The 13920-nt window shown below is 49.7% G+C and overlaps 1 protein-coding gene across 1 annotated transcript in view; it reads left to right on the forward strand.

The window, feature by feature from the left end:
* LOC125941570 (uncharacterized) overlaps positions 1-13920 on the forward strand; it is a 60290-nt gene that overhangs the window by 447 nt on the left and 45923 nt on the right. The window contains exons 2-4 of the mRNA XM_049659097.1: positions 3001-3127; positions 6578-6754; positions 7186-7548. Of these exons, the coding sequence (XP_049515054.1) occupies positions 3001-3127; positions 6578-6754; positions 7186-7548 (667 nt within the window). The remainder of the gene's footprint in view (positions 1-3000; positions 3128-6577; positions 6755-7185; positions 7549-13920) is intronic.

Consider the following 13920-nt stretch of genomic DNA (forward strand, 5'->3'; position numbering starts at 1 on the left):
AGACGGCGGCGGAAGTGGTGGACAAATATGCCAAGGAATGCGGCCTAAGATGCTCGCCACAAAAGTCGGAACTGGTGGTAGTACGACAACGGGCGCCGAAAAGACTCAAGGAAGATATTAAAGTGGTGCTAGACGGAGAAGACATTTAGCCGGGCCCCAGTGTCAAGATCCTGGGACTGGTGATACAAGCAAACAACAAGGCGGAAGCGTCTGTGAGAAAGCTAAAGCACATGACGGAGCAAATACTGCACATGCTCCGCAGAGTGGCAATGAGACGCAGAGGAATGAAAGAGAACGACACCCTGAGGCTCGTACAGGCCTTCGTGATTTCCCGAATTACGTACGTATCTCCTGCTGAGCACGGTCGAAAGGAACCAGATCGACGTGATAATCCGAAAAGCAATCAAGCAAGCCATCGGAGTCCCGATAAGTGCCTCCAAGGACAAACTCATGAGGTTGGGCCTGCATAACACGGTGGACGAACTGATCGAGGGCCACCTCTCCAGCCAGAAGCATCGCCTAAGTCAAACGAAGGCCGGCAGAAGAGTCCTGAAGAAGATCGACTGGGAGGAGACGAGACAGACGGAGCGAGGACAACTACCAGACATCTGGCTAGAAGCAATCAAGGTAAAACCACTACCCAAGAACATGAGCCTAGCACACCACAGCGGCAGACGGGAGGCCAGAGCAAAAGCTTACAACAGGCTGCTGGCTGGGCAGAAGGGGATAATCTTCACAGACGCCTCCCAAGACAGAGGAAAAAGCTGGGTGACCGTAACGGTGACATCCACAGAAAAGCTGCTGACGTGCGCGACGGTAAAAACAAACGATGTCGACGAAGCAGAAGAGCTGGCTATCACGGAGGGCGAACGCACGACCGAAAGCAAACGCGACCGTCGCGCGAAAGGCCGTGGGGGTATGGGAGGGAGGGAGGCGGGGCGGCGCAGTGCTCCGGCACCAAAGGCGTATCTTGCAATCGGGCGTAAGGGGAACTTGCCGCTCTATCTCCCACGCGAAAGCAACAAAGCGGTAAGGCAGCGCGCGAGGGAGGGGGGGGGAGGCGCAGCTTCTACTCTGCCAACAACTCCGTTCGTACTTTGCCCGGCTGTGGCCGTCGCCCGCACGGTCTCTTATCTCCACACGGCTCTGACCTTTGTATGCGCTGTGCATCCGCCGCTCAGTTTCTTTGAAGCGATAGACCGCACGAACCCTGCCCGCTGCGGCGGCTGCGATTGCTGCCAGCGTTTTGACAGTTCTTGTCTGCGGTCATTCAGTGTGATCTATTCATGTTTGCTTGTGCGCGCTGACACCACGCTTGTTAATTCAGTTAGTAAGCGGATGTGTCCAAGTTTATGCAGCCGATAAAACTACTATCCCTACTCCGAATAGCTCTCTACTAATTTGCTATCGCAATTGATGCTTCGCTTTTCGGGCGAAACTGCGACTTTTTTTATGTACATAGCTCACCTAACATGTCACAGTTTTAATACATTTGCAGAATATTTTAAGCAGTTACAGCGAATATTTCAGGCCACTATACAGCCAAGTTACATATTTACCATTGAACGTAACACCATTGAATACCTAATACCATCTGCTGGCGCTCTTTGGCCATTATTGGCCCTAATTGCGCCATTAAACCCCATACATCATCATCATTATCATTGGGAGCCAATACATTTCTCCAGTAAAAGTAGAAGGAGATTCGTTTGATATTATTGTCAGGTAACAAGCGCAGAAAATATTACCGTCATGCTGCAGTAGCCACATGTAGTACAACTGAATTACTGAACTCTGTTATATCACTAATCGAGAATTGGGGCGTGCTCTCTCATCATTGCCTTTTAGAGCACAACTGTGAGGGGCCCGTTCCTGGGTTGACCGTCGCCGTCCCTCGGCGTAACCACGCGAACGCGCTCGTGCCAGTGCTCGCGCGTTGGTCGTCGTCTTCTTCCACAGCTGGCTCCGATGCCGCTCAAAACGCCAGCATTTCCATACTGCCCCTCCCTCTGAGAAGGCGCTGACAGCACTGGTCCACTGCCAGTCGGTGCGGTGATTTCGGTCTCAAATTCTTTCTCTCAATATATCGCGAAATAAAGACACGTATACAGCTGCGCTCAAATTTCGCATTAGGGAGTATCCTAATCATCAGTAATTTTTTTAATGCTCTGCGTTGGCGGAACTTTATTTCATTTTATTGAGAATAGCATTCTCGACATTGTCACACCACTTTCTTTCCAGCTAAAACTAAAAATGCGGGATGATCTCGAGAACAGTGCAATCAAGAAATGCGGGCTGGTTCCGAATATTACGCAGTCTAAAACTGTAGGCCTAATCTCGTTCTCGGCGCTCGCGAACAACGAGAAAATGCTATTAATATTTATCGAATACTGAGTAGAATCGAACCAGCGTCTCACGGGTTCCTCAAGCACAGCAACCCGACGCCTTTGCGCGCCGCACACATAATCCGAGCCATTAGCCTGTCAAAACTGCTTGTTGATGCTCCCTAAAGTGTATTGCTTACTAAAAGTGAAGGAATCAGCATGGTGTACTACAACCTGCAAGAAGGGAAACTCAAACATCAAACGATCAGCCTGTTATCTAACTTAGAGATGTTCTCCGTATGTGCTCACGTGTGCAGTGGCCGCCACTTCTGCTTGGCATGTTTTCTCATGCATGCTTGCTTCGCAGCACTAAAAGGACCAATAAACGGCGTCTACCACACTATTTACACGATGACGAAAAAATAAGGAAGCGTAAAGTCGAAAGCACTGCCAAAAGTACGAAAACATGGACTCGCCTTGTTTCTGAGTGCGGCCGCATCTTTATATTGCTTAATATTGACAACGTTATAATGCGCTCCTTCTTGGTTATTTTTATTCCATATTCGATGAAAGATTATTGAACAGAAATAACAGAGCTGGTCGTCGGCAACTTCGTCTTTTTTTTTCAACGAGATTTGCGCTCCTGGTGTTGAGTTAGAAACACAATTTGCTACAGCGGCGCCATCACTGGCAGGGACGCCAGACTGTTCCGAATACCAGGAGCCTGCCGCAGTGCCTTAGAACTGCTTCCTGCCTGCGGTGACGTGGCTGGGCCTGGCCGCCGACTCCTGACGCGGCTAAACGTAAGCGTTGTCATTCTCTCCGACGTCTCCTGCCTTCGGGTTCGTATCTGTGTGGTTATACCGCTCCGTTGCCCGAAGTCTTTTATATCCAGCTGAAAGGAACCAATCATGTTCATGCAGCAGAATAGTGATCCCCAAGGACCAGCATATCCGAGAAATAACCCAGAAGAAATTATGGGGGTTTACGTGCCAAAACCACGACATAATTATGAGGCACGCCGTAGGGACTCCGGAAATTTGGACCACCTGGGGTTCTTTAATGTGCACCCAAATCTAAGTACACTGGTGTTTTCGCATTTCGCCCCCATCGAAATGCGGCCGCCGTGGTCGGGATTCGATCCGGCGACCTCGTGCTCAGCAGATCAACACCATAGCCACTGAGCAACCACGGCGGGTAGAAATAGCCTCGAAATCGACCGCGACATGCATGCTATAAGGGATAAGCTTCAGTGCTCGGTTCAGTCGTGAGCTGGGACGCTATTATGCCTGTCGCTCTTATTATTGCGATAGCAATTATATGGACACTCCAAAGCAGATTTATGCCGTAGGCGTCACTGTCGCCGTCGCCGTGAGGTTCCGTATCACGTCAATGTGGATGAAGTCGTCGCCGTGTGCCGAACGCTGTATGTGCAAGTGAAAGGGCGCGAGGGACGCGCGCTTTCACGGGGAGTGAACACACGGCGGAGAACAAACGCGCGTTCTGCGCCGTGCTCCTTTAAGGGCTGCAGGAGTAGGCGTCTGTTTCCTCCTTTACAATCGCCATATATGTAGAGCAAACGCGCCTTCTTCCGACGGGCGAAAGGCAGTGGGGGGGGGGGGGGGGGGGGGGGGGGGAGGGAAAGGAGGCGACGTTTAGCTGCGGCACCAAGTGCCTATTTATATCAGAGGCTCCGGCAACAGTCACCAACGCCGCACGCATTTTGTGCGAACGCGGGCAAAACGCCGACGGCGTCGACAACAGTTCTGTGTGTTGCCGGTGCTGCTGCATGTCCAAGTTTATACAGCTGATAAAGCTAGTATCATTACACCGTATAGCTCTCTACAAATTTGCTATCGCAATTGATGCTTCGCCTTTCAGGTGAAACTGCGACAACTTTTTATCGTACTATCGACGGCAGATAAAATGTGAACACAACGCCGTGGTGGCATAGTGGCGTTGGCGTTGCGTTTGCTAAGCCTAAGGGCGCCGGATCAAATCGCCGACCGCTGTAGCAGCATTTAGATGGGGGCGAAATGCGAAAACGCCCCTCTGCCGCCCCTTCAAGAACTCCAGGGGCACGATCGGAGATCATTGTTGAAAACGCGCGTTCAGTTTGCGTCCAGTTTGGCCGCACGGGATTGGCCTAGGCCGCGCGACGCGGTCAGACGCCCGTTGTAGTGCACTTTAAAGAACTCCAGATGGTCAAAATTATTCCGGAGCTTTCCACTGTGACATTCCTCATATTCAGAACTGGTTTTGGCAAGTAAAACTCCAATATAGAAGGAAAAAAGAAAAAGAAGCTGTTAGACGCCAGGCGCGTCTGACAGCGTCTCCCACTATATATACGTGTCCTCGTGTCCCCCACTAAACGGCGTGATTCGTACTCATATCGTCCGCTTGGCACGTAAAACCCACGAATGTAATTTTTAATGCGAACATTGGAACCATGGTACAGTTCGCGGAAATCCACAGCGGTATACCAGTGGCTATGACTTTAAGCTACTGGCTTTTTTAGGTAGCTGAATTTGTGTTTCCCTTTCTCATGCAAGCAATACAAGCAATACCCGCCACTCAGAACAATCCAACTCAAGGACTATAGGTATGTTATTTGTGACAGTCAATTAATAAAGCTTCCGGAAAACTGAAAAATGATCATCCCGTATGACGTTCTGCTGCTGCGCACGAGCTCGCGCGTTTGATACTTTGCCAAAACGGCAGTGTTTCGATGGGGGTGGAATGCAAAAATGCTCGCTCACTTACATTTAGGGGTGCATTCGGTGCACATTATAGAACCCCAGGCGGTTAAAATAATTGCAGAATCCTCCACTACGCCGTACCTCAAAAATTCGCGTAAAAGTTGTGTGGAATCTTTCCGTTTGTGTGAGGCTCGGAATCATTCTGAGACAGAGATAAGAGCGCATCACGTACGAACATAAAAAATTTCAGTGCCATTCCACTTCGTGAAGGTGGATGACCAGCGAAGATGTGTATGATTGACCGTTGCTCCTTGAAACGTTCCAGTTTTTCCGGGATCGAGGCCACATGGACGGTTCGCATTTTCTTCCGCATCGCGGTCCTGGGGGGTAGCATGCTTACCCTTGGCGTCTTCGGCCTGCTCATCGTCGGTAGTATCCTATCGCCGTGCCGCGTTAATTCCCTTTTCTCTGCAAAACTCAGGATATATCAGAGGGCGCCACAAGGTGGCTCTACGCTTGGGAGCGATGTACGTTTCGGTTTCGAGCGATGCAACTTTCAGCCGGCGACGCAAGGGGGCGCGACAGTCCGGAGTGATGTGCACTAACGCGCAAAGAACCTTCACGCAGACGATGACGTGTTTTAGATGCGAAGCAGCTTATAGTCGGGGCTATGTCACTCCCTCCCTCCCTCCACCGTGCGGCGTCCACACCCCTACTGCGCATGCGCATCCTGCTCCACCTCCTCTCCTCTCCTTGTCTCCTCTCCTCCCTCCTCCCCCTCCTCTCCTCTTCTTGTCTCATCTTCTCTCCTCTCGGCATTCTTCCGAGCATTCTCCGACGCTCCTCTCCTCTCCGCATTGCGCAACGAATGGCACCGCGCGCGGTAATGCGAAGCAGCTTAGGTTAGAGGCGTGACGGTAGGCGCCCCAGAGGCACCGGCAACAGTCACCAACGCCGCGCGCGTTCGGTGCGAACGCGGGCAAAACGCCGACGGCGTCGACAACAGTTCTGCGCGTTGCTGGTGCTGCTGCATGTCCAAGTTTATACAGCTGATAAAACTACCTTGAGTCGACCGCATGGCTGCTTCGCATACTGCTCAGGGTTCCCCAACGGGAAGATGGCGTAATTTTTTTTCTTTTTTAAGAATGGATACGCCAATCGCAGCGCGCGTACAAGCGCTGACGCGCTCAAGTGCCCGCCAGGGTGAGTTACGTCACGTAATGAAGAAGCAAACATAAGCTCCTGCGAAAAGCGCGGTGTGGTGTGGAAGTTTTTTAGGATCCCGAAGTTTAAAAACACCGCCATCCCGACGTTTCCAAGCGACGACACAAGGTGACGCGACGCACCTGAATTATTGTGCACGCTGGTCGGTCTACTACACGGACGCGATCTCCTCGAACCTAGCCATTTACAGCTTCGCTGCAAAATCTTACAGGTGGGATGACCGACGAATATTTTCATGCCGGTTTATGCTCCTGTAGAATTGGAGCCTAAACATTGTTGCTATTTTAGGGTCGAACCACCATGTTGATCTAACACCTCTGGCGCTTCCAGATCCTGGAGATGGAGGCGTACAGCTTCCTGCAGTTTGCCGCGAAACAGTTTAAGGACGACCTTAAGATGCTCGAGAGGGCCGCCTATGTCGCCCACCACGTATTGCTGATGCCTTCACTGCACGACTCACGCAAGCAGAAGAATGCAGGTGCCCTCTGCTGGATGGAGACGGAAGCGGTAACTCGTTCTGTCTATTCAACCATGTCCAAACATAGCGTGCGTATCGTACATGGCACAGATCAGGCCCACCGCAGTGGCTTAATATTTGCATGCAAAGTGTGTTAAGGTCACAGCACAGAGGGTGGTCAGAGTTTCTAGCTGATAAGACACGAGATGACGTTCTTCCCTTGGTTGTCGGGGCAGGTCGGCGAGAAAAAGCGTTTTCCACACGTGCAAAGCATTTGTTAGCAAGACAGACTGTTACTGCACAAAACAGCTTCCGAAGTAGCTTAGGCGCATGGGAAACAAGACAATGTGGAGAACTGTGCCATTATGGCCCTCTACATATGCAGACACACCTTGTACGAGTTCGAACCGTGAAGCGAACAAGTTCACTTTGCTTCTGAAAGCAGCTCTAACAAACTTCATTGCCGTTGCGCGTGATGCAGGGAGAGTTGAACAAGTTCCTGAATCCCTTCGGCGTGGTGCTTTACGAAATGCGCGAAGGCAGCCTGGACTTCACAATGACCCATAACGATCCCGTGACTCCCTGCGACCCCAAAGCTGTGGTTCTCTTCTTGGCTACATGCTGGCTTCTGCGCGAGCACCGCTGTTTCTCCGGCATCAGTCTGAACGTGTCAGTGGTGGAGCGCTTTCGCCCGGGGCAGTTCCAGCAGCACATCACGTTCGCCAAGCAGTTCGTCACGTTCCACCTGATCGACGTCGAGGGAATCGAGCTCTCGTTCACAATGTGCCCCCTGGTTCTGGCGCTCGACCAAACGGAGCTGTTGGCACACGTCACCCTCGACAGGGTGAGTTTTCAACGATCTTTAACCAGGCATCATCAGGATGTCGATAGTGCACACCTGTTTACATGGCAGAATGGTGGGCCACGGCTGAGGAGGGACCCGCAGTGGTGAGTCAGAGGCTATGATGATGTATTGCTGGGCACGATGTTGCAACATGGTTTGATGCCGAACCCTCCTTAGAATTCGACTCACTTTCTCTTACTCTTCTAAATTATATTTCCTCTCTTCATTCTTGGACAACTGTGTGGACCTTCTTCTATGACGATCAGACAAGCAAGCCATTCTATTGAATGGTAAGGTTAGACCAGAGTACAAAAAGCATTAATGATCTTTGTGACTTAAGGCTCGCTTGTCTGGCTGGCTAGGCCATGGGCACAGGCATCTCAATGGCTACTTTTATCAGATTGCTCTTACTATACATATGACCCACGGCGGTAGGCTAAGTGGCTATGACGTCACATCGCTGATCGCGCGAGGTCATGTACCGTGCTTTGGGTGCACGTTGGATCGTCGGCCCTCAGGTTGTCAAAATTAACCCTGGGGCGTCCCTTATAAATAGTGTTACATATTATCTGTAGTTTTCTTCAAGCTCCGCCTTTGTTTATCTGTGTTATCTCCGTTTTTTGTTGTTGTTGTTTTTACTTTGAACCGGTGTTTTTTGTTGTGTAATTTCCACGCCAGAGAGAAATTGGGGTTTATCGGGGATCGCATTGTAAATCGACTGTATTATTACTGGAGAATATATAACGCGTATTGGGCTGCTGAGCACGAGGTCGCGGGATCGAATCCCGGCCACGGCGGCCGCATTTCGATGGGGGCGAAATGCGAAAACACCCGTGCACTTAGATTTAGGTGCACGTTAAAGAACCCCAGGTGGTCCAAATTTCCGGAGTCCCCCACTACGGCGTGCCTCACAGTCAGAACTGGTTTTGGCACGTAAAACCCCATAATTAAATTTTTTTTAGAATATATAACGCACCTGACATGACACGACTTTTGTTATAACTGCAGTGTTCTTATCATATCTCAGATGAAGTCGACCGCTACACGTGCCATTCTAGGTGGCTATCTTATGTTTTCTAACTTTGTTTCCCTTCCCCTCCTTCCTTAACCTGTCTTTATATTTCGGCGTGCACTGGAAATAAACGTCCATTCTTCCAGCTTGTCAGCTTGTGTCTGCCTCGCCTGCGTCAAGTGCGATGTCCGGCCTACGATGTAACAACTTTATTGAACATATACCAAACACTCTGCAAAATAGTTAATGAACCAACGAGTGAAAACAACAAATGATACACGACGCTTTCTGGAACATGAAAGTAATGCATAATGTTGTTGGAAAAAATGGGCATGTACATAGTGAGAGATTTGTCAGCCATCGGAGCACGCTCTTCAAAGTTCACGAAACGCAGTCCAGAAAACACAAATTCTACTTTGGCGCTTGACACGGATATGGTAAGGAAATCAAGGGAAGCTTTTGCCTCGAGCTGCCATTCTATACTGTGCGCTCGCCCAAAACTGCCAAGGCAAACATCGGCAGATAGAACCTTGTACAGCGCGTATTCTACAAATGCTTTATATAAAAAAATCTGTTTTCTTGTTTTAGCATCCAGGAATACTCTACTTTCGCAACAAGAAACGATATGAAAAATATATGCAGGATAGTTAAGTGAAAACCGCCTGTTAATGTGTCCGGTGACTTAAGAAATCGAGGATTGGAGGTGACAAGTGCCCATCTTTCAAGGACAGCTCGAATTGGCAGGTTCTCGGTTTTTACCGATTCAGAGAAAAACGCCCGCGGGTTACTTTTCGGTGTTATTCAGTGTATACCGAAAACACTGAACCCCACTCTGAACCCTGTGTAGTTTCGGGACGTTAAACCCAATAATATATATGAAATTATTTATGCCTATCTTTTCTGGGTATTTCATACAAGCATTTTTATTTTGTTTTTCCTTAATACCCTCAGCTCATTTCCGAACTTTAAACCTTTCTCACGCGTGCCTGGAACTGATAAAAGCTATGCCTGCGGTAATCCGCTCCGTACGTTCGTCTTCTTTCGGATAAGAACTAGCGGGAGTTCTTTAACTGCGAAAAGAATCCTTGGCTTCATTTTCTTAAAATTTGTCTGCGCAAACAACCAGGGACGAAGAAAAGGAGAACAGAAGGACGAGCAATTTCCTGTTTGTTTGCGCACAAAAATTTTAAGGAAATGAATCTGTTCTAACTAGGCCGACTCACAGTTATGCTTGAATCCTTGGCGTTGTCAAACCAGTTCTCTTTCCGGCTCATACCGATATCTCCGCCCAATGCCGGAGATATCGGTATCTGTAGAAGTTTAGCCGATCCTGAAGGCAGTGCACTTTTAAATGTAGTCCGCTCGCCTGGGTACGTGCCACTGACTGGTTATGTGTGCCGCATTTCAATGAACCTCTTTGACGCCCACTTGGGTCAATGTGCACGTACCACTGGGTATCCGCGGACTTCACGGCGGCGCCTCCAGAAGGCGCAATATGTCCACAGGGAAGTGCCAGAGGAGAACGCTGCCGCAGTACACGCCTCGTAAATGACGTGTTTCGCCTATTAGCTTAATTGTATAATCATCGTGTATTATTTGTGCCCGAATATTGTTCTGTCTGTGACGGTCGGAATCATTGGGAGACCGCGATAAGAACGCATCTCATACGCACATCAGTAATCTCACGGGAACGTCGACCGACTAAATGATTTCGTGCCGGTTGATGCTCCTGTAGGATTGGAGTCTAAACGTTGCTTCTGTTTTAGGCTCGAGCCACCATGTTGGTCTTACATCTCTGATGCTTCCAGATTCTGGACATGGAGGTATACAGGTTCCTGCACTTTACCGAAAAGCAGCTCAAGGACGAACCCGAGTTTCTCGACAGGGCTGCCCATGTCGCCCACGATGTATTGAAGTTGCCTTCACTACTCGACTCATGCACGCAGCAAAACGAAGGAGGTGCCCGCTGCCGGATGGTGACTGAAGCGGTAACTCATTCGGTCACTTCAACCGCGTGGCCTACTCATTACAATGTATGTTAAGGTCACAGCACGGATGCTGATCACAGAGTTTCCAGCTGCTCAGACACCTTATGACGTTCGTCTCTTCGTTGTCTGGGCAGGTCAAGACCAAAAGCATTTTCTTCAAGTATAAAGCATATGTGAAGCAGGAGAGATTGCTACTGCACAAAAATTGGAGGACGCTTAAGCTTCGCCTTTAAGAGTGCAACGTGATAGCGTTATCGGGCCCCGTTTGCATCGCACTTTTTTTTTCAGTGGAAGCGCTTCACTACAACACAGAACATGGGAAAGCCATCTTACAAAGACCTAGCTTAAACCGATCCCTTTAAAGTCGGCTTCAATAATAAACAGAAATGCATTGCTGGGAAGACGTTTTTCCGGGGCAATATTACTTCATTAGCACTTTTTGTATTTTATTAATTTTTTGGTATTGCCCCGACGCGCGTGCATGTCAAAAACGCATTAGGCAGGCGAAGTCCCAATTCGCCCTGCCGAGGATGCGAGCATCCTCTCGATATCATTTTCGTAAGTACCCGAGCGCGCGGCTGTAGGTTTGCTAGAAATGCTGGAAAAGGGCTTTGTGTTTGAGTTTCCTCGTAACAGGATTGTTTTCTCGTACATTCAAATTGCAATCCGATGCAAAATGGCGAACAATCCGACACCGAATCCGACGCCCAATGGTAAAGTCGTACTTTACCATTTTTCTGACAGATTACACTGGGAAATTCAATTTTTGTTCACCAAAACCTTGCACCACGTGGAGGGCCTGCGTGGTCGGGGTGTTTGGGGATGATTTTCTTCGCCACGGACGCCGACATCGCACGCCGACGCCGAATTTTCTGCGACACGGGATCCTTAATGCTATCGCGTTAAAACAGGTTCCGGTTCCACAGGTTTCACAAACAGGTAGCTTAGGGACAAGGGAAGCAGACAATACGGAGAGATGTGCTTAAGCGACCGTTTATGTATGCCGACATATCTTGTATGAGCTCGAGCCGTGAAGCGAACAAGTTCACTTTGTTTCTGGAAGAAGCTCTTACTGACTTCATTTACGTTGTGCGCTATGCAGGAAGAGCTGAACAAGTTCTTGAAGCCATTCGGCGTGAAATTCAACGAACTGCGCGAAGGCAACCTGGACCTCACAATGACCCATTACGATCCCGTGGCTCCCTGCGACCTCAAAGCTGTGCTTCTATGCTTGGCTACATTGTGGTTTCTGCGTGAGCACCGCTGTTTCTCCGGCGTCAGCCTGAACGTGTTAGTGCTGGAGCGCTTTCGCCCGGGGCAGTTCCTGCAGCACATCACGTTCGCCAAGCGGGTCGTCACGGTCCACCTGATCGGCTTCGAGGAGCTCCGGATCAGATTGTTCTCCATGCTTCGGGTACTCGACCAAACGGAGCTGTTGACGCACCTCACACTCGACAGGGTAAGCTTTCAACGCTCGTATTTCCAGGAATCATCAGGAGAGTGTCGATAGTTCGGTCTTCTTTACATGACAGTAAGGAGTGATGCGGCTGATAAGGGACCCACCGTGGTGGCTCAGTGGCTATGACGCTGTGGTGCTTAGCGAGATTTCGTTGCAAGGTTTGATTCCCAATGCTCCATAGAATTTGATAATCACTTTCGCTTATTCTTTTAATTTTTATTTCCACTCTTCATACTTTGCCAGCTGTGAGGACGTTCTTCTATGACGTTCAGAAAAGCAAGCATTTCGGCCGAGTAGTAAGCTTAGACCAATGCCCAAAAAGTAGCAAGAATTTTTGCGCATTTGGGCTCGTTTGTCTCGTTGGCTACGCCATGGGCCTCGGGCTTCTGAAGGGCCAGTCTTATCAAACCACTCATGCTATGCTTATCTTATGACCCACCGCGGTAGGCTAAGTGTCTTAGGCGTCGCGTTGCCAATCGCTAGGTCGCGGGTTCATTTCCCGACCGCCGCATTCCTATGGTTGTATAACGCAAAAGCTTTCTTTTATCGTCCTTCGGGTGGACGTTCATTACCTTCTGGTTGTCAAAATTGTTCCCCTCTTTGAACCATTCTTCTGCAGCGAAGCTGTATACCTCTCGTTGGTCGTAACAATTTGTGGCGTAAACACAAAACTCCAGGTTAACGTGCTACATCTTTCATAACCCTGACTGCTGTGCTTTACCGGACTCCGAGCAGTGGGACAGGCGAAATTCGAAGTAGAAGTCTTTGTTTTGGTGATTCTCGACAGGCTGTTCTGCCGTCTTGTGGAAATCGTGGTATCTGTGGCAGGCTGGCAGTCGCCATTGGCAGAGGTAGACAGCGCCCGGACGAGTGACCTCCGACTGAAGCGATGCACAGGATTGGAGATGGGCTGGATGAACGGCTTCCAGGAGGAGTCCGTAGCATCAGGCGGGGTTGTGTACTCCGCATCTCCACCAGTGTCGCGGTTCAACGCGAACAAGAGACAACACGTTGAACAAGACAGCAGAACAGCTTGTTGAGAATCACCAGAACAAAGAGTTCTTCGTCTTCGAATTTCCCCTGTCCCACTACTCGGTGTCCGTTGAAGTGCATATCGTCAATGTCGCCTAAGTGTCTACTTAAAGCACGTGTCAATATATATATATATATATATATATATATATATATATATACACTTAGTGACGTCACCACGCTTTCATATATGAAAGAGAGACCCGTCTATCAACTCATTCCGTTCAATCTAAGACAACCATGGGTATACCACGGAATTTATTGACACCAGAAGAACAGTCTGAATACAATGCTCCACCATTTGTGGTGTTTGATACAGCTTCGCTGGACATTCACGTTCGCAGGGCGGGATGGCGGCCGTTTTTTTCTGTTTCCAATTTCAACGCTCGAGAGGAATCGGTGTGTATCGGGGTTTGCGTGTTTCAGTCAAGGAAGTCGGTGTTTATCGTGAGAGGAAGCGCGTGGAAGCCGCCGCAGGCAACCTCCGCTCACGGAGCGCTTTGTTTCCATACAGACGACGCGCTCATCGTTTTCGGAAGGTCTGTCGTCGGCGGCTGCTGTGAGTCGCGCCCACGCGTCACCCACGCGGTGGCATCACGCGCTTCCTCTCGCGATCTCCCGATTAGCGAGGCCGTCGCACCACACTTCGCTCCATTTACAACTTGCCTCACGAGACAGACTGTCTGTGCCAGCCAATATATCGCGAAATGAAAGCACGTGGAGAGCTGCGTCCAAATTTCGCATTAGGGAGTATCCTAATCGTCGGCGAATTTTGTCATCACCCGCTGCGCTCCGGGTTCGCTCTTGTCTTTCGCTGTGCTCGTCCGCTCGGTTGCGCTGACGCTCTCCGCAGGGACGGACGCCTAAGAGCTGCGCTCTAA

The sequence above is a fragment of the Dermacentor silvarum genome, chromosome 11 (assembly GCF_013339745.2).
Source record: "Dermacentor silvarum isolate Dsil-2018 chromosome 11, BIME_Dsil_1.4, whole genome shotgun sequence".
Lineage (NCBI taxonomy): Eukaryota > Metazoa > Arthropoda > Arachnida > Ixodida > Ixodidae > Dermacentor > Dermacentor silvarum.